This window comes from Cetorhinus maximus, chromosome 15 (genome assembly GCF_964194155.1).
Source record: "Cetorhinus maximus chromosome 15, sCetMax3.hap1.1, whole genome shotgun sequence".
NCBI lineage: Eukaryota > Metazoa > Chordata > Chondrichthyes > Lamniformes > Cetorhinidae > Cetorhinus > Cetorhinus maximus.
In genome coordinates, this window is record NC_135893.1 from 19,963,619 (window position 1) to 19,988,512 (window position 24,894).

General features: G+C 46.7%; 1 protein-coding gene across 1 annotated transcript in view; it reads right to left on the bottom strand.

Moving 5' to 3' along the window:
- The window catches only part of clcn6 (chloride channel 6), a 47,938-nt gene that overhangs the window by 12,343 nt on the left and 10,701 nt on the right, over nucleotides 1–24,894 (bottom strand). The window contains exons 5-18 of the mRNA XM_078557984.1: nucleotides 24,259–24,325; nucleotides 21,474–21,580; nucleotides 20,994–21,120; nucleotides 19,721–19,788; nucleotides 18,881–18,939; nucleotides 16,721–16,853; nucleotides 16,327–16,440; nucleotides 14,940–15,106; nucleotides 14,215–14,329; nucleotides 13,653–13,779; nucleotides 8,884–9,037; nucleotides 3,313–3,472; nucleotides 2,828–2,934; nucleotides 2,016–2,202 (exon numbers count right to left, since the gene is read on the bottom strand). Of these exons, the coding sequence (XP_078414110.1) occupies nucleotides 2,016–2,202; nucleotides 2,828–2,934; nucleotides 3,313–3,472; nucleotides 8,884–9,037; nucleotides 13,653–13,779; nucleotides 14,215–14,329; nucleotides 14,940–15,106; nucleotides 16,327–16,440; nucleotides 16,721–16,853; nucleotides 18,881–18,939; nucleotides 19,721–19,788; nucleotides 20,994–21,120; nucleotides 21,474–21,580; nucleotides 24,259–24,325 (1,692 nt within the window). The remainder of the gene's footprint in view (nucleotides 1–2,015; nucleotides 2,203–2,827; nucleotides 2,935–3,312; nucleotides 3,473–8,883; nucleotides 9,038–13,652; nucleotides 13,780–14,214; nucleotides 14,330–14,939; nucleotides 15,107–16,326; nucleotides 16,441–16,720; nucleotides 16,854–18,880; nucleotides 18,940–19,720; nucleotides 19,789–20,993; nucleotides 21,121–21,473; nucleotides 21,581–24,258; nucleotides 24,326–24,894) is intronic.

Here is a 24,894-nt window from a genome sequence, read left to right on the forward strand (position 1 = left end):
GCTCAATGGGCAGCAAGGATGCCTAAGTAAGGTGGCCATGGATTCAAATCCCACTCCAGAAACTTGAGCACATAACCCAGGCTAACTTTCTTAGTGCAGTTCTAAGGGAATGCTGCCCTGTTTTTGTTTTTTTAGGCAAAATGTTAAACTGAGGCCCCTCCCCATGGCCACTATTCAAAGTAGAGTAGGGAGTTCTCCAAAGTGCCCTGGACAATATTTATCTCTCAACCAACACCACTAAAAAAAAACAAATTGACTGTCATGATCACAGCATGTTTGTGGGATCTTGCTGTGTGCAGATTGGCTGCCATATTTCCTACACTGCAACAGTGACTGCATTTCAAAAGCACTCGATTGGCTGTAAAACGCTTTGGGACATCTGGAGATAGTGAAAGATTCTACCAAAATACAAGTCTTTTTTTTTTCCTTTATCAAGCTTATCTTGAAGTAATGTTGCAAATTTTGTCAGCGTCAGGCGAGACAGCGAGAAACAAACTGAAATAGCGCCTTGTGGTTGGTTAGATGCAGGTCTCAAGGTTCCTTCTTAAATTTTTTTTTAGAGTTGGGATATTCAAAACCTACCGGTCCCAGAAACACTAAGAATATTCAAGTCAAATGGTCTCTTTGAAAGTCTCAAAAAATGAATTTGTTTGAAACTACTGAAAAAATATTTTTAATTTTCATGGAACAGTCTAATACAGTTAGAAGAAATTCTATAAAAAAAACACTAATTTATAAAAGATTAGCTTCATTCATGGAACTGCAATCTTTTTATTTTGTCCACTCGCTTGGGTATAAACATGCAGCCATTAATAGGTAAATATATACCTGTAAATACACAAATATATAGCCACATTTCATAATGCTCCTTATGTGCTTATTCACCTTTTGATATAAGCAGTGTGAAAGCTTATTGATCTAAAGAGTAAGCCCAGCTGCAAAACAATCAGATGCAGTTTACTGTCCATTTGGTGGGCACATTACTCAAGGTTTAGTTAAACTTCAAGGCAAGGAGAGGCACTTTTGAAGGGAAGGGATGTTGGGACTCACAGGGAGAATGATGCAAGAGCTGAAAGTATCTATGATAAAGTGTTTAGAAGACTGAGCAACATGTCAGCCATTATAAAACTCCAAGTTGTTGATTTCAGCTACTCATTAACATTCAACTAAAGTACCAGAAAGCAAAATAATAAATATGTCACTGAAAAAATGACCACACTATCAAGACACAAAACTGTAAGTAATTGCTTAAGTGTTAATTTCATTGCAGGGAAAGGCTAGAAAAGCTTCGTCTGATTGGATCACAGGCGCACTCTGGTGGTTGGTGCCGCTTTTGCAGGGAATTTAAATCAGGTTCATGAAAAACACCACTGAAACCACAGGTTTTATCCTACAGCGTCAGTAAGTTAGCACGTGCTGTCAGTATCCGACTACAGCCCAGTGAGTGGTCACTTCTGAGTTAATACAGTCCAGCCACTGCTACTTCATGCCTTGTGGCTAATCGTAAATCATTTGAAATAAATATTTATCCCACAACCAACAGCCCGGAAACAGATCATTTGTTAATTTATTTCATCACTTTGAGGGAGTTTGCTGAGTTTAAATTGGTTGCTGCATTTCTTACATTACAACATTGAGTACACTCCAGAAGTACTTCACTGGCTGTAAAGCGCTCTAGGTTGCCTGAGGTTGTGAAAGGTGCTATATAAATGCAAGTTATTTCTTCATTATTCCACAACACAAAGTGATGATTTGACCCATTGTGTCTGTGCTGTTCACAAGAACAAGCTAAATCTAACCAGAAAACCTGGCTCTCTCCCCATACCAATGTCGTCTTCAGCTTTCCATTGCCACCCCACAATCAAGAAGAGCCCTCGTCATTGCCTCACAGACATTCCCAGGGGCAAACTCCGATTAGCTGACAGGGATTGTACTTCATAGCATCTTAGTTTCTGATTGTATCACTTGCACATGCCGAGTTCTGCAGTATTGATAACGCACTGGCATAGATTTACCTTAAACTTAATGTTGTTGCTGATGAGGATGTTTCCCTTCATGAACTCCTTCTCATTCCCTCTGTTCTCCGTGACAACAGGGTATGCATGGTGTGCTGTGGTGCGCAGAATGCTAACCAATGATTGGATCCGGGTGTGAGGATAGACATAGGTTAGATTTGGCTCCATGATATCACTGGCTGTCAGTCTAGGATTGAACATAAATATAATCAAACTCCAGTCTTTGAGAAATGCTTTACATGGAATTTTACAATGTTTCCCCTTTGGCTTCACCAATTGCCCAGCTTGGAGCCGATGCAAAGTCTCAACCGTTACTCTTTGCCTGGAGTGGAGTTGTGGAACACAGTTTCTGACCCAAAGTGGGAAACCCCCATCCTGGTACAATAACAACCCAGACATTCAACAACCAACTTATGTATCATCTGCCACTGGAGAAGAGTCTCAATAACTAATGCAAGGTCTGTGTATCTGAATTACTGAACTCTACAATATTCAAGCTATCAAACAATTTAAATACTGAAGTAATGTACTGCATTAAGGAGCAAACCACTGGGATTCAGTAAAAGATGAAAGATTTTGTCAGAGAGGAGGAAGCCCTGGGCATTGCCAGATACTGCTGCTTTGTTCATGTGTATGTGAGATACATCATAAAACACTAAATTCAAATTAAATCTGATCAAATGATTCACTGATAAATAACACTGATCAATTATCTGAGAAATAGACAAGATAGTTGTGCAAATCAGAAATGATAAACACCTACTTATCCATTTCAGCCTCAGTTGTGCAAATCAGAAATGATAAACACCTACTTATCCATTTCAGCCTCAGTCTCCCACTCGAGTAAGGGTACACCACGAAGCTCCACATGCAGGTCATAAATCCCTTTATTGAAGAAATCACCTGTCCACTTCGCCACCTGGAGGGAGAGAGGGGGGAGAGGCATGGAAATCTCTGATAAACTGCATCCAAAACAACAGTCGGAAGCATTTAGCACCATACACATATCGAAAGTAACCTTTATCCTGCTCTTCCTGGGGCTGTGAGGCACCTCACTGGACACAAGCATCAGCTCTGGGCACTCCGCTCATTTGCAATTCACAGAAAGGGCAGCTGCAATCAGGAGGGCACAAACTTACAGGCAATTCTAACTTAACCCCAAATTGTCACATTTGTACTTGTCCTCTGGACTGCTGCTTAATCTCAGCATTTAACGTTAAAACTACGCATTCATCAGTACTTCATTGACTCCCACTTGGACACCCACACAGAGGCAGGCAGGCAGGCGGAGACATACCATCAGTGTGACCATGATGGGCAATCCGTATGTGATTTCATTGGTTGATTCAATGAGAATAACTGTGAGACTGATGGTCATACGGACCACCCCACCGAGGAACGCCGCCGCTCCAACCAGAGCAAAAGTCCCGGAATAAATGTGCGTCATCCCAATGAATCTGGGGAGATAAGAAAAAAATGTTACAAGCTGTTACTATCTCCAACGCCACTGCAATCCAATCTTGTTCCTCCGTCAGGCTCCAATCTCCACCCCCATCCCACAGGGTGTGAAATGTAGATCATCACATTTTGGCGACTGCTCCATTGGCTATGGATGTCGAGAGCCTGTCCCCACACACTGCACTTCAACATTTCACAATTTTGCAAATATCTTACTGCATAACTCATGTTTCAGGACTCTATCTTTTGATTTGTAAGAGGGTTATAGTTTGAGACTGTATCATTAAGCTAAGGGTAAATGAGAGGGATCATGTGATGCGTGCCAAAGTCTACACCTAACTATAAAATTGGGCAATCATTTGTAAGATAAAAGGGAAGACTCAAACTGTGTTATTAGAAAGGAGCTGACCTATATTTACTTTTGAGGGCAATCACAGGTGATGCTATGTCCTCAATCAAGAGACTTCGAGTGTCCGGAAACTCAAAAATGTTACCAGTATCAAGATTGTAAATAGCTGTGCTGAAATCAGCCACTTTGTTTCGAATATGAAAGGTTGTTGTGGTCAGAGATAGCTAATTAGCATTTCTACTTGAGATAGGGCTGAGATGGTTCCTGTTGCCATGGACAAGGTGATAGGGGAGACCATTTTTGGGTTCAAGTTACAAGCTTTCCTATAAACCTAGGAATATCAGAGACAGCTGCAGCTTTAGTCTTGTGTAGTTTGCAGCTCAGAGTTGAGGGAGAAAAGTGAATGGTAGCCAGGCCTGCACCTTATGGAGTGAAAATTCTAACTTGCTCGCTCGCCACGCAGAATGTGGGTGGGAGCCTCATGCTCAGTTTGGAGGCAGAATTCATGAGGGAAAGGGGGGGGGCTGGAAGATTTGCCTAGCTTGGAGCTAGAGGAAGAAATCTACGGTAATTCCCATAGTGAAAATAAGCAGTCAGCTTGAAGAAGGCAGAGAGGGGGATCTGCCAGGAGCTGTAAAGCAGCTGTGGACCAGGAGAATAGAGCTACAGTAAGTCCTCACTTAAAGTCACCCTACTTAAAGTCGTTGTGCTTCAATGTTGCTTATTCTTTAGGGCTTTTCGATTTGCTTTGCCATTTTCAGCTTTACATCATCAGCACTCTGGCCCCACCCACCCCGTGCTGAACTCTGGGCCTGCTGCCACCATGTTATGATACCAGAGCCACCGCTGCAGTCACCAGAGTCTCCCCGGAGAGTGCGAGGCCAAAAATTCAGGAGCAGAAGCACAGGGCAGGGGGGTGGGGGTTGAAGCTGCCAGATGCCAATTGCGTGAAGTGTGAGGAACTCGGGGCCAGGGGGTGGGGGGTGTGGACAGGAGAGTGGAGCCTTGGACTCAATTCTCATCCCCATGGTTTTTTACCACTGGCTTCTTCCGCATCACCCCCCGGGACAGGGGCTCAGCCCCTGCAAACTGTCAGGTAGGGATCAAGGCTCTGGAGGAACAGCGAGAGAAGCAGGGTGGTGGGGGGAGAGGAGGAAGAGAGCGGGAAAGTGGGGGGGGAGGAGGAAGAGCGCGGGAAAGTGGGGGGAGGGAAGAGAGCGGGAAAGTTGGGGGAGGAGGAGGAGGAGGAGGAGAGCAGGAAAGGGGGGAGGAGGAGGAGAGCGGGAAGGGGGGAGGAAGGGCGAGGGAAAGAGAGCAGGGAAGGAGGGGGGAGGAAGGGAGCAGGAAAGGAGGGGGAGGAAGAGAGCGGGAAAGTGGGGGGGGAGGAAGAGAGCGGGAAAGGGGGGGGGAGGAAGAGAGCGGGAAAGTGGGGGGGGGGGGAGGAAGAGAGCGGGAAAGGGGGGGGAGGAAGAGAGCGGGAAAGGGGGGGGGAGGAAGAGAGCGGGAAAGGGGGGGGAGGAAGAGAGCGGGAAAGGGGGGGGGAGGAAGAGAGCGGGAAAGGGGGGGGAGGAAGAGAGCGGGAAAGGGGGGGAGGAAGAGAGCGGGAAAGGGGGGGGAGGAAGAGAGCGGGAAAGGTGGGGGAGGAAGAGAGCGGGAAAGGGGGGGAGGAAGAGAGCGGGAAGGGGGGGGGGAGGAAGAGAGCGGGAAAGGGGGGGGAGGAAGAGAGCGGGAAAGGGGGGGAGGAAGAGAGCGGGAAAGGTGGGGGAGGAAGAGAGCGGGAAAGGTGGGGGAGGAGAGGAAGAGAGCGGGAAAGGGGGGAAGAGAGCGGGAAAGGGGGGAAGAGAGCGGGAAAGGGGGGAAGAGAGCGGGAAAGGGGGGAAGAGAGCGGGAAAGGGGGGAAGAGAGCGGGAAAGGGGGGAAGAGAGCGGGAAAGGGGGGAAGAGAGCGGGAAAGGGGGGAAGAGAGCGGGAAAGGGGGGAAGAGAGCGGGAAAGGGGGGAAGAGAGCGGGAAAGGGGGGAAGAGAGCGGGAAAGGGGGGAAGAGAGCGGGAAAGGGGGGAAGAGAGCGGGAAAGGGGGGAAGAGAGCGGGAAAGGGGGGAAGAGAGCGGGAAAGGGGGGAAGAGAGCGGGAAAGGGGGGAAGAGAGCGGGAAAGGGGGGAAGAGAGCGGGAAAGGGGGGAAGAGAGCGGGAAAGGGGGGAAGAGAGCGGGAAAGGGGGGAAGAGAGCGGGAAAGGGGGGAAGAGAGCGGGAAAGGGGGGAAGAGAGCGGGAAAGGGGGGAAGAGAGCGGGAAAGGGGGGAAGAGAGCGGGAAAGGGGGGAAGAGAGCGGGAAAGGGGGGAAGAGAGCGGGAAAGGGGGGAAGAGAGCGGGAAAGGGGGGAAGAGAGCGGGAAAGGGGGGAAGAGAGCGGGAAAGGGGGAAGAGAGCGGGAAAGGGGGAAGAGAGCGGGAAAGGGGGGAAGAGAGCGGGAAAGGGGGGAAGAGAGCGGGAAAGGGGGGAAGAGAGCGGGAAAGGGGGGAAGAGAGCGGGAAAGGGGGGAAGAGAGCGGGAAAGGGGGGAAGAGAGCGGGAAAGGGGGGAAGACAGCGGGAAAGGGGGGAAGACAGCGGGAAAGGGGGGAAGACAGCGGGAAAGGGGGGAAGACAGCGGGAAAGGGAGGAAGACAGCGGGAAAGGGGGGGAAGACAGCGGGAAAGGGGGGAAGACAGCGGGAAAGGGGGGAAGACAGCGGGAAAGGGGGGAAGACAGCGGGAAAGGGGGGAAGACAGCGGGAAAGGGGGGAAGACAGCGGGAAAGGGGGGAAGACAGCGGGAAAGGGGGGAAGACAGCGGGAAAGGGGGGAAGACAGCGGGAAAGGGGGGAAGACAGCGGGAAAGGGGGGAAGACAGCGGGAAAGGGGGGAAGACAGCGGGAAAGGGGGGAAGACAGCAGGAAAGGGGGGAAGACAGCAGGAAAGGGGGGAAGACAGCAGGAAAGGGGGGAAGACAGCAGGAAAGGGGGGAAGACAGCAGGAAAGGGGGGAAGACAGCAGGAAAGGGGGGAAGACAGCAGGAAAGGGGGGAAGACAGCAGGAAAGGGGGGGAAGACAGAAGGAAAGGGGGGAAGACAGCAGGAAAGGGGGGAAGACAGCAGGAAAGGGGGGAAGACAGCAGGAAAGGGGGGAAGACAGCAGGAAAGGGGGGAAGACAGCAGGAAAGGGGGGAAGACAGCAGGAAAGGGGGGAAGACAGCAGGAAAGGGGGGAAGACAGCAGGAAAGGGGGGATGACAGCAGGAAAGGGGGGGAAGACAGCAGGAAAGGGGGGGAAGACAGCAGGAAAGGGGGGGAAGACAGCAGGAAAGGGGGGAAGACAGCAGGAAAGGGGGAAGACAGCAGGAAAGGGGGGAAGACAGCAGGAAAGGGGGGAAGACAGCAGGAAAGGGGGGAAGAGAGCAGGAAAGGGGGGAAGACAGCAGGAAAGGGGGGAAGAGAGCAGGAAAGGGGGGAAGACAGCAGGAAAGGGGGGAAGAGAGCAGGAAAGGGGGGAAGACAGCAGGAAAGGGGGGAAGAGAGCAGGAAAGGGGGAAGACAGCAGGAAAGGGGGGAAGACAGCAGGAAAGGGGGGAAGACAGCAGGAAAGGGGGGAAGACAGCAGGAAAGGGGGGAAGAGAGCAGGAAAGGGGGGAAGAGAGCGGGAAAGGGGGGAAGAGAGCGGGAAAGGGGGGAAGACAGCGGGAAAGGGGGGAAGACAGCGGGAAAGGGGGGAAGACAGCGGGAAAGGGGGGAAGAGAGCAGGAAAGGGGGGAAGACAGCAGGAAAGGGGGGAAGACAGCAGGAAAGGGGGGAAGACAGCAGGAAAGGGGGGAAGACAGCAGGAAAGGGGGGAAGACAGCAGGAAAGGGGGGAAGACAGCAGGAAAGGGGGGAAGACAGCAGGAAAGGGGGGAAGACAGCAGGAAAGGGGGGAAGACAGCAGGAAAGGGGGGAAGACAGCAGGAAAGGGGGGAAGAGAGCGGGAAAGGGGGGAAGAGAGCGGGAAAGGGGGGAAGAGAGCGGGAAAGGGGGGAAGAGAGCGGGAAAGGGGGGAAGAGAGCGGGAAAGGGGGGAAGAGAGCGGGAAAGGGGGGAAGAGGTTGACACAGACAGAAGACAGAGAGAAACAGAGTATGAAAGTGGAGAGACAGACAGTGGGAAAGAGGGGGAGAGACACTCAGTGGGGGAAAGGAAAGCAAGTTGAGCTGAGTTTCAGGAGTGCTGTGGGTGAGACACTGAAGCTGTGCTACTCAGGCCTTGTTTGGGTGATTGTGTTATCTAATTTGAATTGATATAGTATTTCTGTTATATTCAGTAATTTATGTTATTTTGCAAATTATTCCAGTTAGGATTGCACAGCGCTACACACATACGTTACAGTACTTCAACTCGTACATTGATTTTTCTGCGCAAGAAATGTCCGAAGGTTCCTAACTCTGGCTTTAACACTGATTCCAATGGGAACCCATAATTTACTTAAAGTAATTTCACTTACAATTCATGATTTTCAGGAACCACAACTGTAAGTGAGGACTGACAATATTGGAAACTAGGGGTGTTTCTAATTTTCTGTTTAAGTCACCACACAGAAATTGCGAGTAAAGCTCAGGTCTCCAGCTGACAAGTCCCAGATCTTACAAGGGAACTGTAATAAAGTTTGGAGTTAGTCCCAAGAAAGTGGATAACTTTCAAGAAGCTGGCAAGTAGGTTAGGACTTCCTGGGTTGGGGAGCGGGGAGGTGGGTGGTGAGAATTCATAATGGGAAAGGGAAGGTTGAGTTGGGGATTTTAGTCTAAAGCGTCTGTGTTTGTGTTCTATAGTGCTTCTCGATGTTTATTTAGTCATGTTTGCTTTACTTGATTCTTGTATAGTAAAATTCATTTGTTCTTAAACAGTCCAATCTTGTGGCTTCATTCTTTCAGTGGCCGTTGGAATTTCTCTTTAAATATTAACCGTCTCAAGAGATTGTAATAAAATTTCACAGACTAACAGCAATCACCTCAGGTCAAAGGGGTTTGGAAACCTATCGCAGTGAACTTATTTTTGCATCACTCACGTTTTCAGAATGTTTGCCACAAGTCGACCGTAGGCGGCTCCACAGAGGATCGAGGGCACGAAGAGCCCACTAGGGACCGACACACCATACGTCCAACAGGCCAGAATAAAATAAAGAACAAAGAAAATGCTCAGAGTGACCGGACTGAAGGTTCCTGCAGAAACAAGAACAGTAAAACAGCTCGAGCAATAAAAACCTTCAGCAGATCCAACAGTTTTGTCAAAATCAATTTTGCCAAAAATATTATTTATGCCTTGTGTGGGACAAGCTGACTGGACCACATCAATCTTTGCCATAGCTGGAATATACTTCTTGGCCAGTTGGACAATTATAACAATTTAAATTGCCTGCATTACTCAAATTCCAGAGATATATTCTCCTAATCTGTGACCAACCAAATGATCAAAGTCATGGCTCCAGTGAGGGAGGCCACACAGCCCCTCAAGCCTGTTTTGTCATTCAGATAGATTGTAGCTGATCTGTATCTTAACTCCATCTATCAGTCTTGGTTCCATAACCTTTAATACCCTTGCCCTATAAAATCAAACTCAAATTTTCAGCCTCAGGAACTTTGGGGAGGGGATGGTGGCAATGAGTGGTTAAGGTAAAAGAAGGGAGTTCTAGATTCCCGCACACCATCTAGGGACCTAGACTGTAGAGAGGGGTTAGTATCTGCAGTGCCCGAGTACATTGCAATGCGATGCTGGGTGGAAGGGAAAAAGATTTTTTTATTTGTTCATGAGATGAGGGCTTCGCTGGCTGGCCAGCATTTATTGCCTATCCCTAATTGCCCTTGAGAAGGTGGTAATGAGCTGCCTTCGTGTATCGCTGCAGTCCATGTGGTGTAGGTACACCTACAGTGCTGTAGAGAGGGAGTTCCAGGATTTTGGCCCTGTGACAGTGAAGGAACAGCGATATATTTCCAAGTCAGGATGGTGAGTGGCTTGGAGGGGAACTTCCAGGTAGTGGTGTTATCATGTGTCTACTGCCCTTGTCCTTTCAGATGGTAGTGGTCATGGGTTTGGAAGGTGCTGCCTAAGGAGCCTTGGTGAGTTCCTGCAGTGCATCTTGTAGATGATACACACTGCTGCCACAATTCGTTGGTGGTGGAGGGACTGAATGTGTGTGGATGGGGTACCAATCAAGCGGACTGCTTTGTCTTAGATGGTGTAAAGTTTCTTGTGTTGTTGGAGCTATACTCATCCAGGCAAGTCGAGGCTATTGCATCACAATCCTGACTTGTGCCATGTAGATGGTGGACAGGCTTTGGGGAGTCAGGAGGTGAGTTACTCACTGCAGGATTCCTAGCCTCTGACCTGCTCTTGTAGCCACAGTATTTATATGCCTAGCCCAGTTCAGTTTCTGGTCAATGGTAACCCCCAAGATATTGATAGTGGGGAATTCAGCAATGGTAATGCCATTGAATACCATGGGGCGATGGTTAGATTCTCTCTTGTTGGAGATGGTCATTGCCTGGCACTTGTGCAGTGCGAACGTTACTTGCCACCACTTGTCAGTCCAAGCCTGGCTATTGTCCAGGTCTTACTGCATTATCTGAGGAGTCACGAATGGTGCCGAACATTGTGCAACCATCAGCGAACATCCCCACTTCTGACCTAATGATGGAAGGAAGGTCATTGATGAAGCAGCTGAAGATGGTTGGGCCCAGAACACTACCCTGAGGAACTCATGCAGGAACATTACCCTAAGGAACTCATGGAACTGAGATGGTTGACCTCCAACAACCACGCCCATCTTCCTTTGGGCTAGGTATGACTCCAGCTAGCGGAGAGCTTTCCCCCTGGTTCCCATTGACTCCAGTTTTGCTAGTGCACTTTGATGCCACATTTGGTCAAATACTGCCTTGATGTCAAGAGCATTCACTCTCACCTCTGGAGTTCAGCTCTTTTGTTCATGTTTGAACCAAGGATGTAATGAGGTCAGGAGTTGAGTGGCCCTGGCAGAACACAAACTGAGCATCAGTGAGCAGGTTATTGTTAAGCAAGTGCCGCTTGATAGCACTGTTGATGACCCCTTCCATTACTTTGCTGATGATCGAGAGTATAATGATGGGGCGGTAATTGGCCAGGTTGGATTTGTCCAACCTTTTGCGTACAGGACATACCTGGGCAATTTTCCACATTGCCGGGTAGATGCCAGTGTTGTAGCTGCACTGGAACAGCTTGGTTAGGGGTGCAGCAAGTTCTGGAGCACAAGTCTTCAGTACTATTGCTGGAATATTGTCAGGGCCCATAGCCTTTGCAGTATCCAGTGCCTTCAGCCATTTCTTGATATCATGTGAAGTGAATCGAATTGGCTGAAGGCTGACATCTATGATGCTGGGGACCTCTGGAGGAGGCCAAGATGGATCATCCACTTGGCACTTCTGGCAATAGCTTGTCTCAAATGCTTCAACCTTATCTTTTGCACTGATATGCTGGGCTCCCCCATCATTGAGGGTGAGAATATTTGTGGAGTCGCCTCCGCCAGTGAGTTGTTTAATTGTCCACCACCATTCACAACTGGATGCGGCAGGACTGCAGAGCTTAGGTCTGGCCCGTTGATTGTGGAATTGCTTAGCTCTGTCTATCATTTACTGCTTGTGCTGTTTGGCATGCAAGTAGTCCTGTGTTATAGCTTCACCAAGTTGACACCTCATTTTTAGGTATGCCTGGTGCTGCTCCGGACATGCCCTTCTGCACTCTTCATTCAACCAATTCCCCTGGATTGGTGGTAATGGTAGAGTGGGGGATTTGCTGGCCCACGAGGTTACACATCGTGGTCGAGTACAATTCTGCTGCTGTTGATGGCCCACAATGCCTCATGGATGCCCAGTCTTGAGTTGCTAGATCTGTTTGAAATCTATCCCACTTAGCACAGTGGTTGTGCCACACAACACGATGGAGGGTATCCTCAATGTGATGACAGGACTTCATCTCCACAAAGACTGCGCGGTGGTCACTCCTACCGATGCTGTCATGGACAGATGCAACTGCGGCAGGCAGGTTGGTGAGGTTGAGGTCAGGTATGTTTTTCCTTCTTGTTGGTTCCTCACCACCTGCTACAGACCCAGTCTAGCTGCTATGTCCTTTAGAACTCAGCCAGCTCATTCAGCAGTGGTGCTACCGAGCCACTCTTGGTGAAGGACATTGAAGTCGCCTACCCAAGGTACATTCTGCCCCCTTGCCTCAGTGCTTCGTCCAAATGGTGCTCAACACTGATTCATCAGCTGAGGATGGGGGAGCGGCACGGTACGTGGTAATCAGCAGGAGGTTTCCTTGGCATGTTTGACCTGATGCCATGAGACTTCATGGGGACTGGAGTCAATGTTGAGGGCTCTTAGAGCAACTCCCTCCCAACCGTATAACACTGTGCCACCACCTCTGCTGGGTCTGTCCTGCCAGTGGGACAAGACATACCCAGAGATGATGATGGTGGTGTCTGGGACATTGTCTTTAAGGTATGTTTCCGTGATTGTGAATATGTCAGGCTGTTGCTTGACTAGTCTGTCAGACAGCTCTCCCAATTTTGGCACTAGCCCCTAGATGTTAGTAAGAAGGGCTTTGCAGGGTTGACAGGGCTGAGTTTGCCGTTGTCATTTCCAGTGCCTAGGTTAATGCCGGGTGGTCCATCCGGTTCCATTCCCTTTAGGCTTTTTAGCAGATTGATTCAACGGAGTGGCTTGCTAGGCCATTTCAGAAGGCAGTTAAGAGTCAACCACATTGCTGTGGGTCTGGAGTCATGTGTAGGCCAGACCAGGTAAGGATGGTAGATTTCCTTCTTTAAAGGATATTAGTGGACCAGATGGTTTTTATGACAATCGACAATGGTTTCATGGTTATCATTAGACTTTTAATTCCAGATTTTTATTGAATTCAAATTTCACCATCTGCCGTGCAGCGATTCGAACCTGGGTCCCAGAGCATTACCCTGGGTCTCTCGATTACCACGTCCAGCAACATTACCACTACCCCACCGCCTCCCCAACATGCTTGCAATGGGAATGAATGCAAAAGGAACTGAGGAAGGAGGGTGAGCAGTCTAGCGATCATGGTTCACACTGAAACCAATGACATAAGCAGAAAGAGTGATGTGGTTCTGCAGTCACAATTTTGGGCGCTAGGTAGGAACTTAGCAAGCAGGACCTCAAAAGTAGTAATCTCCAGATTACAGATGTTATGTCAAACCTGTATACAACACTGGTTTGGTCTCTCAACTGGAGTACTGCATCTAGTTCTGGGCACCACGCCTTAGGAAAGGCATTAGAGAGAGTGAAGAAAAGATTCTTGAGAATGGTTCCAGGGATAAGGAACTTCAGTTACCTAAATAGAATGGAGACTGTTCTCCTTAAAGAGAAGGTTGAGAGGAGATTTGATAGAGATATTCAAAATCATGAAGGATCTGAACAAAGTATGTAGGGAGAAACTGTTCCCATTGGTGGAAGAATTGAGAACCAGATGGCACAGATTTAAGGTAACTGGCAAAAGAAGCAATGACAACATGAGAAAAAACTTTTTCATGTAGCAAGTGGTTAGGAATGCACCTCCTGAGAACGTGATGGAGACAGGTTCAATTGAGGTATTCAAGAGGGAATTGGATCATTATCTGAAAAGGGAGAGTGTGCAGGGCACAAGGAGAAGGCAGGGGAGCAGCACTAGATGAATTGCTCCTTCAGAGAGCCTATACAGGCATGACAGACCGAATGGCCTTCTTATGTGCTGGAACTATTCTATGATTCTATTCTATGAACCAAGCCTACTGTGACTCACCGTCCTGGTGGAAGAGTTGGAGAATGGCAGTCTCTTGGGGGTTGAAGAAGAGTGTGGCCATGTCATTGTAGGTTTGGTTGGGACAGAAGAAGGTTTTGATGCTGGAATTTACATTCCGCTCAGACAGCTGAGAGAAAAAAAGCAAAGTACAATAAAACACGCTGCACAGTGATGAGATGCGAGCTAATGGTCACAGACACCTCCTTATAAACACTGTTTCCTCTTTCATATAGTGAAATGAGTCAAAGACACTAACTACCAGGAATGGCTGGAACAAACTGATCTCTCATTTCCACAATGACACACAACAAAGCATTTAAAGGGCAAAGCACTTAGAGATCACTGAATTCAGGTCACTTCTGACACATCTGAAAGTGTCAAGATAGAACAAAGTAATATAAATGTTAAACAGGAATTATTTTTACAAAACTGAAAAATGCCAAATTTTGAAAACTTACAACTGGACCAAAGTTAAATTCTTTGATTGCACAATAAAACCATCAATGCTCTAAAAGTTTCAAAGCCTCTACAGTGATTTTGAAAATGTGAGTGACACACTCACCTGTAGTGTTGTGTTGTGCGTTTGCGAAGGGATCTCACGACATTCTCCTAGTGTCATGGAGGCTATAAATACTACCATCGTTGTTACCATAGCAACCAGCAGGCTCTCCAGAATCCTGAGACCAGAGAGATAGAGACACAAAAACTCTCACATGACATTCCAATTTAAATGGAAGATAAATGGACACAATTAGACTCACTGTGGCAGGCTAGTTACACAAATCGTTGAGGCACTTGCATCACTGGGGCCAAAGTTGAGGTGATTTGCAAGAAATACCAAGTTTACACCCAGCACCCAAAGAGGGATGCGCAGTTGTTGACCTCAGGCAGGTATAGTTTCTGATGGGTGCTGTTGCAAACTTGGGATGGGGTGGATGGGGGTAGGAATGGGGAGACCGTGGTATGGGGTGAAAATCAGGCAGGGTTTCCAGTTCTGGTCTAAGAACACGGGCTGAAGACTTTGGTTGAAATATCTTTGGTTGAAATATCCATGTTGCATAGCCTGCTAGCACGCTGACATTCACTGTCATTACAGCTTGGGACATTTGTTGGAGGAAGGTGGGGGCTGTTAATCAGCACCTATGGAACTGTACCCCAGCAAGAGTCAACACAATCAGTAGAGACAGAAAAATAGGTCAATAAGCTTAAGAAATTGGAAATATGATCAGAGTTTAACATGTGGGTGCTGAGAGTTTGAGGAACTCACTCTCAGCCTTGCTCACTTACCGGACAAACTTGGCCTTCGGATGCACATTGCGCATGCGGTACTTTGCTAGCCTTCTATTCAGACAGTTAAACAGTGCTCCCAAGAGTCCGCCAAACACACCCATGATGATAAAGAAGGCCAGATCTACTGCTGTCCACAAATGACACTTCTTGTCTCCATCTGCACACTGACACACAATGCCATCAGCAACTAGTTGGAAACAAGCTTAAACCAAGATCAAATAACACACCCAGAACCCAACTGATACAGTTCATGAGGGCAATGGGCAGCTGTCCCACCATCACACCTCAAAGGGACTTATCAAGCGGCCAAGTGTCAGTGCAGGACATGTACATCAGAACTTTGCTTGGGGCAGTGTAGGGGAAATACTTGCATATTTTGGCCAAAGGTCAAAGGGCACAGGGTACTCTGCCCAGAACCCTAACAGAGAGTGACCGACAAAGAGAATTCCCCTCTTTTCAAAAAGATACCCTGGGATGTTTTTATATCCACCTGAAAGCCAGAGGGTGCATCAGTTTAGCGTCTTGACACCTCCAGCTGTGCAGCGCTCCCTCAATATTTCACTGCAGTGACAGTCTATTGTGTGTGCTCAAGTATCTGGATTGAGACTTGAACCCACAACCATCTGACTCAGATACAAGATCGCTAGCTACTGAGCTTGCTTGGTTTTAATAAATCTAACTTTTCAAACAATAATAAAATTTACTTCTAATAGTGGTGCAATAGAACTGTAACTATAATTACTGAATCAGCAATAGATCAGAACAAATAACCTTACTTATTTTGCCAGACTAGGGAAACAATTGTCAGTTGGTAGCACTCTTACATGAGTCAGGTGGTTGCAGGTTCAAATCCCACGACAGAGGCTTGAACACAAAAATCTAGGCTGACACTCCTCCAGTGCAGTACTGAGGATGTACTAATCTTTCAATGAGATATTTACTGAGGCTCTGTAAACCCTTCTCAAGTGGAAGTATAAGATCCCATTACATTATTTCAGAGAAGGGGAATTAGCCTGTGTGTCCTAGCCAATATTTATCCCTCAATCAACATCATTAAAAATTAGATTATCTGGTCATGATTACATTGCTATTTGTGGGACATTACTGTGTACAAACTGGCTGCTGCATTTTCTACATTACAACAGTGGCTACACATCAAAAGAACTTCACTGGCTATAAAGCGCTTTGGAATGTCCCAAGAATGTGAAAGGTGCTATAAAAATGCAAATATTTGTTTTAATAACAACGCTTAGTTCAGCCTGTGGACATAAAGTCTTTGTGATATCTCCCCCAGTTTAAATACTTCCAAAACTATTAGTATTTGGGTTTTTCAAATGGGGCTGTGAAAGCTGTTACAGAAAGTATCGCCAAACCCACAGAATACCTTGAACTCGCCAAAGTTGAGTAGTCCAGGTAGCTGGAAGGAACCCCAGCTCCCATAGCGAATCCCTGAGCGGAACAGATTCAGTGTGAACGTGGCAGACATTGAGCAGAAGAGCTGGAAGAGAATACAGCAGAAAACAATCGAAGGACAGAACTACACCCCATCACAGAACCACCTACCCCAGTCAAAATATTAGTGTAGCACAAACACAGCCAACGCCCACCCAGGCCAGCTACTGCACCACTGCAGCACCACCCACCCAAACAACTGCACTGCCTCATATGTGGCCTCATACCAGTGCACGCAGCAACAGCCTCCACCAGACAAGCTATGACACTGCCCAACACACATAGGCTCTTCTCCTTGGCACTTGCGGTTAATGAGTCTCACTCACCACTTTCCACGTTAGCGCCTGATTCCAGAACGAGGATCCCTCCTCCAGACTGAACAACGTCCCTCCGATTGGAGCCCCAAAAGCTGCCGCAACGCCCGCTGCTGCCCCCGCTGACACAAAGTCCCGCTTGTCCCTGTGAACCCAACAGAGCCTTTGAGTTAGTGTGTCATAAAATCCCAGTTGGGGCCTCAGCATCCAAAATAAAACAAATTGATTTATTTTCCTGGGTTTCCCCAAAATTAATACCCAGCAGAATGTGAGAATCTGACCCCGGATTGAATATTCAGATATAAAACGGGGAATGTAATCCCCTAATGTCTAGTGGAAATCCAATTTTGATCAGTCTCCAATCGCGCACATCTGGTTTTATCGAAGTTGGCTTCCGTGTCTCAGCATTTAGGACGGTTTTCAATTTGCAGGCTGTCTCCCAGGGTCCAGGAAACCCGACAGCCATAGGGAGGCAAGAGCTGCTGGATCCTATAGGCAAGTAACTTTCCAGCGCTGTTAGTGGGCTAGCAGAAGCAGGAGCACTTCCCAAAACTCTAACCTCCCAAGCTAACCTGCTAATATCATCCTGCAAATCAGGCAACCACTCCTGTCTCCACAGTGCTCCTTGGACCTACGGACTCGCCTTCCATTCATCCTCAGGCTGTACATCCCTCCCTTCCCCTCTGACCCTAGGCTGCAACCTTGTACTGCAGGGTTTCCTGCCCGATAACCAGCCTCTCAATATGTTGGCTGCTGGCTAAGAAATAGTCAAAACATTTAAATGAGATCCCACCAGTTTCAGAACCTCTGGAAAACCAGTATTTCCAGGTTTCCTGGTTGTTACACTTCTATTCGCCACCCTTCCTGCAAACATTGTGTCCAAAGATGTTCCCCTCCCCCAATAAACAGTTAGATCCTGAATCAGTTGAATCTTAATAATCAATCATAATCAAGGTGGAAGCTCAAAGAAATGGAGTGTGCAGTATTGCATACTTCTCTCCGGAAGGTGGAGTGAGGGGTGGGGGGTGTCGGGGGGGGTGATCCCAATTATTTCTCAAGGGTCAAAACTGGAATTAGAAAAGGGCAACAATGTTTAAGGTGCTGTTGAATGACTGCTTCCTTTGGCCTCCCTCAGCCCATACATTACTGTTTTGGGGAAAAGTGGGCATGCAAATGATCTCCCAGGCTCACACCAGTGATAGTGAGATCAGCTGATAAGGCGTCAGAGACACCAAGCCCCTTCATCCCACCCAATGAAGGTTCTGGCTTCATCCTGTCTTTACAATGGAGACAGTGCAGTTCAGTATGCAGTCACATGGCGATTTATGAAACAAAACTACTTCCACAAACACAATTCTCAATATGTTTTTTAAGCAGGGTGCCAACTCTCCTGGGCCACCCATGGTTGTGTGTCCTGGTTATGTGTCCCGCACTGTACACTCAGAGTGCATAGGCTCCACAGCAGAACTAACTCCTGTTGCACAGAACATTACCAAGACACTATATTCATGAAATGATGCTGTAAAGTGCACTCTTTACTGCTCAGTTTCCAAACATATTGGCCCAGCTCACCCTGCATTTGCCAGAGATCCCTGAAAAGCTTTTGAAACAACATGAATCAGTACGCTAACTATATCAGTTAAGATCAACAGGGCTACTAATTTTCAGCAACTGATTAAATCAGACTTGCTTTTACGATATGGGTTTCCAGGATGTTTACTAGTATTTTCAGAATCATGTACCACAAACCCTGTCCCCTTTTCCCATTGTCAGTGACCCTGGCAAAAATGCTTCAAAATTACAACATTCAGCCCTAAATTTAAAACATCCAATTCTTGTTTCACGTTGCCCTGAAAACAACTAATAAATCATTAGTAGCTCTCTGGATAGCTCTTCCAGTCTTATTTTGATAAAACTCATCTTCAAATGTTTAACAAAACTCAGCTTTATATAACTGTAGTAACAGAAACTAGCAACATGCTCAGTAATTTCAAACAGCCTTGGCCCTCAAATGGTTAATGACCACCTGAATGGAGCAAGTGAAATGATTGAGGCTCCAATAAGGATGATTATATATAGCAATTTTGTGGCTCTGCAAGTTTAAACTGATAGAAAAGAAGCTGATTACGTTTCAGTAAAATCCAGGATTTGGAGACAGTGAATGGTTCCTACCTGTCACTGCGAAAATACGGGAAGTTGAACTGGATCTTGCGGAAAGTGATGCTTTGAAACTATTCCAGAGGAGGCAAGAAAGCAAAGCAAGCATCAGACATGAAGTAAAACACTGCAACTCACAGAAACCCTCCCCACCCCATACTGCTCCACCCCACTCTACCTCGCCCACATCGCTATATCCACAAACTTCACCCAACCCCATCTGACCCAATTTCACCCACACATCCAACCAGCCCTATTCACCCCACCTTCACCCCACAACCTATATCACACCTTGCCCTCCATCCGACACAAAACAGCCCACACAGCTCAGTCCCATATCACACCCTTCAAACCTGCTCTGCCACACATACCCACCCCACCTCAAACCCTTCCAACACAACCCACCCTACCTGTCTGCCCCACAGCCCACCTGACAGATCCCACCCTGGGCAACACACTGGGCCAGTTGCCCAAGCAAACCAGGAGCATGGCAATTTCTTACCAAAGATGCAGTAAGTGTATTATAATACCAGGCAGAGAGAGACTGGAGTAGTGGTGGGTCTCTGGTTTGGGATTGGGGTGGAAGAGGGGAGAAAATAAATTTGGTTTTGCCAGCTGATCTGGTTAGGGCAGGGATCTGGTTTTTTGGGTGGTAACATCAGGTAGTGTGACTTCATGTAATTATTTTAAACTCTCCATAAATCGATATTTCAAACTTCAACAATAGAGCAAAAAGAATGTCAGCAATAACCAACCAGACAATTTGGAAGCACAAATGATTGAACAGCACTGTATCCCAAACGCATTACATCTAAACACCGATGCATTCCATTACCGCTGGCTCCAATCACTCACCTGGGGCAACCCTGCTCCCACCACTGCTCCACTGTGAATCATTGGGCCTTCCTTCCCCACAAATAAACCTGGAAAAGAAAACATACATGGAGCATCATACATTGTTCGGGTCACAACTGAGAGCGCGTAGCACTCCGAATGGGTAAATTTAACGCCCAATGGTAAGGAAACACTCACGCACTAAGAGGAGTGAATCAGCTCAAACGACACAAGAACAAGGGATGACTAAGTGCCCTCCCAGAGTCAGGAAACCTGGGAAATACTGTTTCTGCTACATTCCAGGGGCCCACAACAATTTAAAACTCTTTCATTTGCACAAATTCCAAGGCCTAATAAAAACATCTGCTGTATTTTATCATATATCAGTGCTGCCTACAAAGATGAAATTAAGCAGTGTACTGGCATAATACTTCTTAAACATTGGCATGCATTAAAATGCATCTCAGCTTGAAAATTGCATCTGGTTCAGTTTGTACACAACACAAAGAATGCATGTCACAGTGGAGGGAATTAGGTGGTCTTTATTGAGACTGTAATTGAATCACCCAGTGGTTCAAGAAGACGGTGGAAGGCTATTAGAGATGGGCCAACGCTCACATCCCAAGAACAAATAAAACAATAGCAGAGAAAGTAAAACCCAACCATCACAGCTTGCTGAACCATCACATCATTTGTATTTAGTGTCATTAAAATTAAACCAATGCCTTACTGGGCACACTATATAAAAAAAACACTGCAGAGTCGAGTAGCCAGAAACAGTTGAGCCACCAACACTGGCAGAGGGCATAACCGAACAGGGCAAGGCAGCACAGACTGTGGCACTGAGCAGGGCAACAGAACAACCAGGAGCATGTTTATTACACTTTACTGAGTAACTGGGTAGTTCCCATACAAATAGAGTTTTACTGCCAGAACTTTTTAATAATGTCCTTTGGTAAGAGCCTGAGCTCCATTAGCATCAAATTAAGTAGAATAAGGAAGAGTTGATAGCCATTAGCACAGCAGTCTACACACTATAAGGCTTGTGGATGTCACTCTGGCAAAACAGCAGTATGTCTGTTCCGCAACCAACACAGTGGGAATAAAAGAGCTTTTATTTCTGTGAAAAGGTTCCACCCAAAACGGCAAGCTGTCTTTATCCCAGATTCCGATCAACCTGATGCATCTTTTCTGTATCGTATCATTTTATGGGGTTGTTTGTGATCATGATGAGGTTTACCACATATCCCTGAGCTTGCATCAAACACAGAAACAAACCCAAGCCATTCTTTACCTCCAGCCACACAGAATAGCACGCCCACTGCTTTACAGACCAGGGTCCGCAGCCTCACGATCCCAGGGATCTTTACCCCATTTAGGTAACATTTGATTTCAGGAATTCCAGATCCAGCTGCAATGGGCTGTGAAACAGAAAAACATTTTTCAAAACAAAATGATGCCCTCCCCAGCCCTTGCTGAATGATGACAGCAAGAACAGAACATAGACCGTTAACATAGTAACAACCAGCCTGGTCCCTGCAGAGACCACATAAAATTCCTTTTAAGCTTTTATGCAGGGAGATGACGATGTGCAATTGCTGTCAGCAGTCCATGGGCTGAGCAGCAGATAGCGTTATGTGCTGCCCCATAATCCAGAGACACACCAGTGGGCACAAGGCACTGAGCATCACAGCTGCTTGCCTTAGTAGTTGTTATTTTTGATGTAAAACTTAAGGCAAGCCAAATGTGGTGGAAATGCACTTGTAATTCTTACCTCAATCAGGACAAATAGGCTGGCCAGGAAGACGAAACCCATGTTGAATGCAAGGAGTTCGAGGAGGGAAAGTGCGAGACAGCCCCTCTCACTGCAATCCTCCACCGCTGCAAGGCATGAAATCAGGGAAAATACACAACACAGATACTGTCAAAATGCATTCAGAGTCACAGGTTTCCTCTATGAACACTGTAATGCAAATAAACCCACCACTAAAACCAGAGCATGGGGGCTGCAGGGGGATAGTAATCAGGGCTGCTACATTAGAAGAATTCAAAAACTTTAGAAAAATAACTAAGTAGAATTGGCAGGAAATAAGGGACAAGTGAGGAAAATGGTCAGGAGGAATAGATCTTCAAGGGCAATTCCCAGCACTTTCATCGTGGGGAGGGGAAATAATCCCACCCTCTGTTTCACAATTCACACTTTTTAATTAATTGATCCTTAGGACATGGGCATTGCTGGCAAGGTCAGCATGATGCACAACTTGGTTGGGCATTTTGAGACAGTGGTGTTCCCATGTTGCCCTAATCCTTCTGCATTGTAGGATCAGTTGATTTGGAAGGTGCTGTGGAAGAAATCTTGGCGAGCTGTTCCAGTGCATCCTATAGATCGTACACATTGTAGCCACATAGCATTAGTGGAGGCAGTGGATAATGAAGCTGGTAAGAGAGTGCCAACCAAATGGACTGCTTTGTCCTGGATGGCGTCAAACTTGGAGTGTTGTTGCTGCACTCATGCAGACAAGTGAAAAGCACTGGATCACACTCTTGATTTGTGCCTTTTTGGTAGGTGGAAGAGGCTTTGGGGAGTCAGGAAATAAGCCACTAGTCACAGAATACCCAATCTCTGACCTGCTGTAGTAGCCACTCCATTTATGTGGTTCGTCCAGCTTATAATCAATGACGCCTAGGATGTTGATTGAGGCCTCAGTGATGGCAATACCAACCAATGTGAAGGGAACATAAGTAGGCCATTCAACTGAGTCTGCGTTGCAGCCACTCAATTAGTCATGGCTGATCTGTATCTCAATTCCATCTACTCATCTTCATTTCATTACATTTTATGAGGGACTACGAATGGAGTTGAACACTGCAATCACCAGCAAACATCCCTATCTCTGACTTTATCATAGAGGGAAGGTCATTGATGAAACATTGAAAATTGTTGGACCTAGGACACTACCCTGAAGAAGTCCTGCAGCAATGTCCTGGGGCTGAGATGATTGGCCTTCAATGACCACAACCATCTTTCTTTTGCTCCATCCTCCTCCATTACCTCACTACAGTTGTCCAGCACAGCGGGACTTCACTCACCTGATTCAACAAGAGAATTACGTGCAATGATTTCTCTTTCTTCACCTGCAGTTACCTCTGATGTACCCCAAGGATCTATTCTTGGCATCCTCCTATTTCTCACCTTCGGAGACATCATCCGAAAATACACACACCACCCAACTCTACCTCACCAGCACTTCTTTCAACCCCACCACTGTCTCTAAGTTGTCAGTCTGCTTGCTTGACATCCAGTACTGGACATGCAGAAATTTCCTCAAATCCCACTGCCTTCAGTCCCCACCACAAATTCCACTCCCTAGCCACCATCTCCATCCCTCTCCTTGGCAACTGTCTGAGTCTGAAACAGACTGTTCACAACCTCAGTCTCAAATTTGAGAGAGATGAGCTTCCAACCACATATCTACGCCATCACTAAGACTACCTATTTCTTGTAACATCGTCTGATTTTGTCCCATCTCAGCTCATCTGCTTCTGAAACCTTCATCCATGTCTTTGTTACCTCTAGCCTATTCTAACACACTCATGGCCTCTGCAAACTTGAGGTCATCCAAAACTCTGTTGCCTCTGTCGTAACTCGCACCAAATCCCACTGACCCATCATTCGTGTGCTTCTTGTTTTCAATTCTTGTCCATGACCTTGCCCTCTCCCCAACCCCTCTAATCTCTTCCAGCCTCACAATTTTCCAAGATATCTGCTCTCATCTAATTCTGGTCACCTGTCTATCCCCAATTTTAATTGCTCTGCCACTGGTGTCTATGCCTACAGCTGCCTGAGCTCTAAGCTCTGGCATTCTCTCCATTCACCTCTCGGCCTCGCTACCTCACTTTCTTCCTTTAATCTAGCTCTTTGACCAAATTTTGGGTCATCTGCCCTAATATTCCTTATGTAACTTGGTGTCATGTTTTGTTTTATAATGCCCTTGTGAAGTACCTTGAGACATTTTATGTTAAAGATATAATATAAATGCAAGTTCATATAGCTCTGACTGCTTAAGAGTTTTCCCTGATACCCATTGGCCTCAGTTTTACAAGAGCTCTTTAGTGACACACTTGGTCAAATGCTACCTTAGTGTCAAAAACAGTCACTCTCAACTCCAGCTCTTTTGCCCATGTTTGGACCAAGACTGAAATGAGATCTAGAGCAGCGTGGTCCTGATGGAACACAAACTGAGCATCAGCAAGCAGATTACTCGTAACTAAGTGCCATTTGATAGCATTGTTGGCAACCCTTTCCTTCACATTGCTGCTTGGTGATTTAGGGTAGGGTGACGGGACAGTAATTTATCCTACTTTTTATGGACAGGGCATACCAGGCAATTTTCTACATTGTCAATTAGATGCCAATGGAACAGCTTGGATAAAGGCACAACTGGGTTAGATTCTAGCCTGTAACTTCTTCCTGGCTATCTGTCAATCTATATTCACAGACATAGACACAGGCACTCCCCGTGAGTCGTTTTCTGACACGACTGCAAGTAAAAGGATACATTTCTCAATGATTTGGTATTTGAGGTCTGAGAAGAGATGAACAAAGTAATCGATGAAAAGACCAACCTGAAAAGAGCAGAGTCAAACAATCATTCATTAGAAGTTAGTGTAACCTAATCACAAGCTGTGGCTGGCAGTTTATTAGCTGTCTCTGAATACCCGAGTCTTTGTACTTTTAAAGAAACGCTGTGTCAGCATGGTGTAGTTTGTAGCGCTCCTGCAAGAGTCAGAAGGCCATGGGTTCAAGCCCCACTACAATACTTGATCACAGAATCTATGCTGACACTCCACTGCAGTTACAAGGGAAGGTTGCATGGTTAGAGATGCTCTCTTTCAGGTGAAGCAAACTCTTCAAGTAAATATTGAAAATTCCAGACAGTCCTTCAGATTCCTCCCTTAATCAACATCATCAAGAACAAATTAATTGGTCATTCAACTCATTATTGTTTATGGAATCTTGCTATGTGTTGCCATATTCACCTGCACTTCAAAGTAATTCACTGTACACGAAGCATTTTGAGAGGTTTCCCAACATTTGATAGGCATGATAAGGTGCGATATAAATGCAAATTATTTGTCAGGATCATGTGCACACCCACAAGCCAGCCACATTACCGAGTGCACCACAGGGGTTC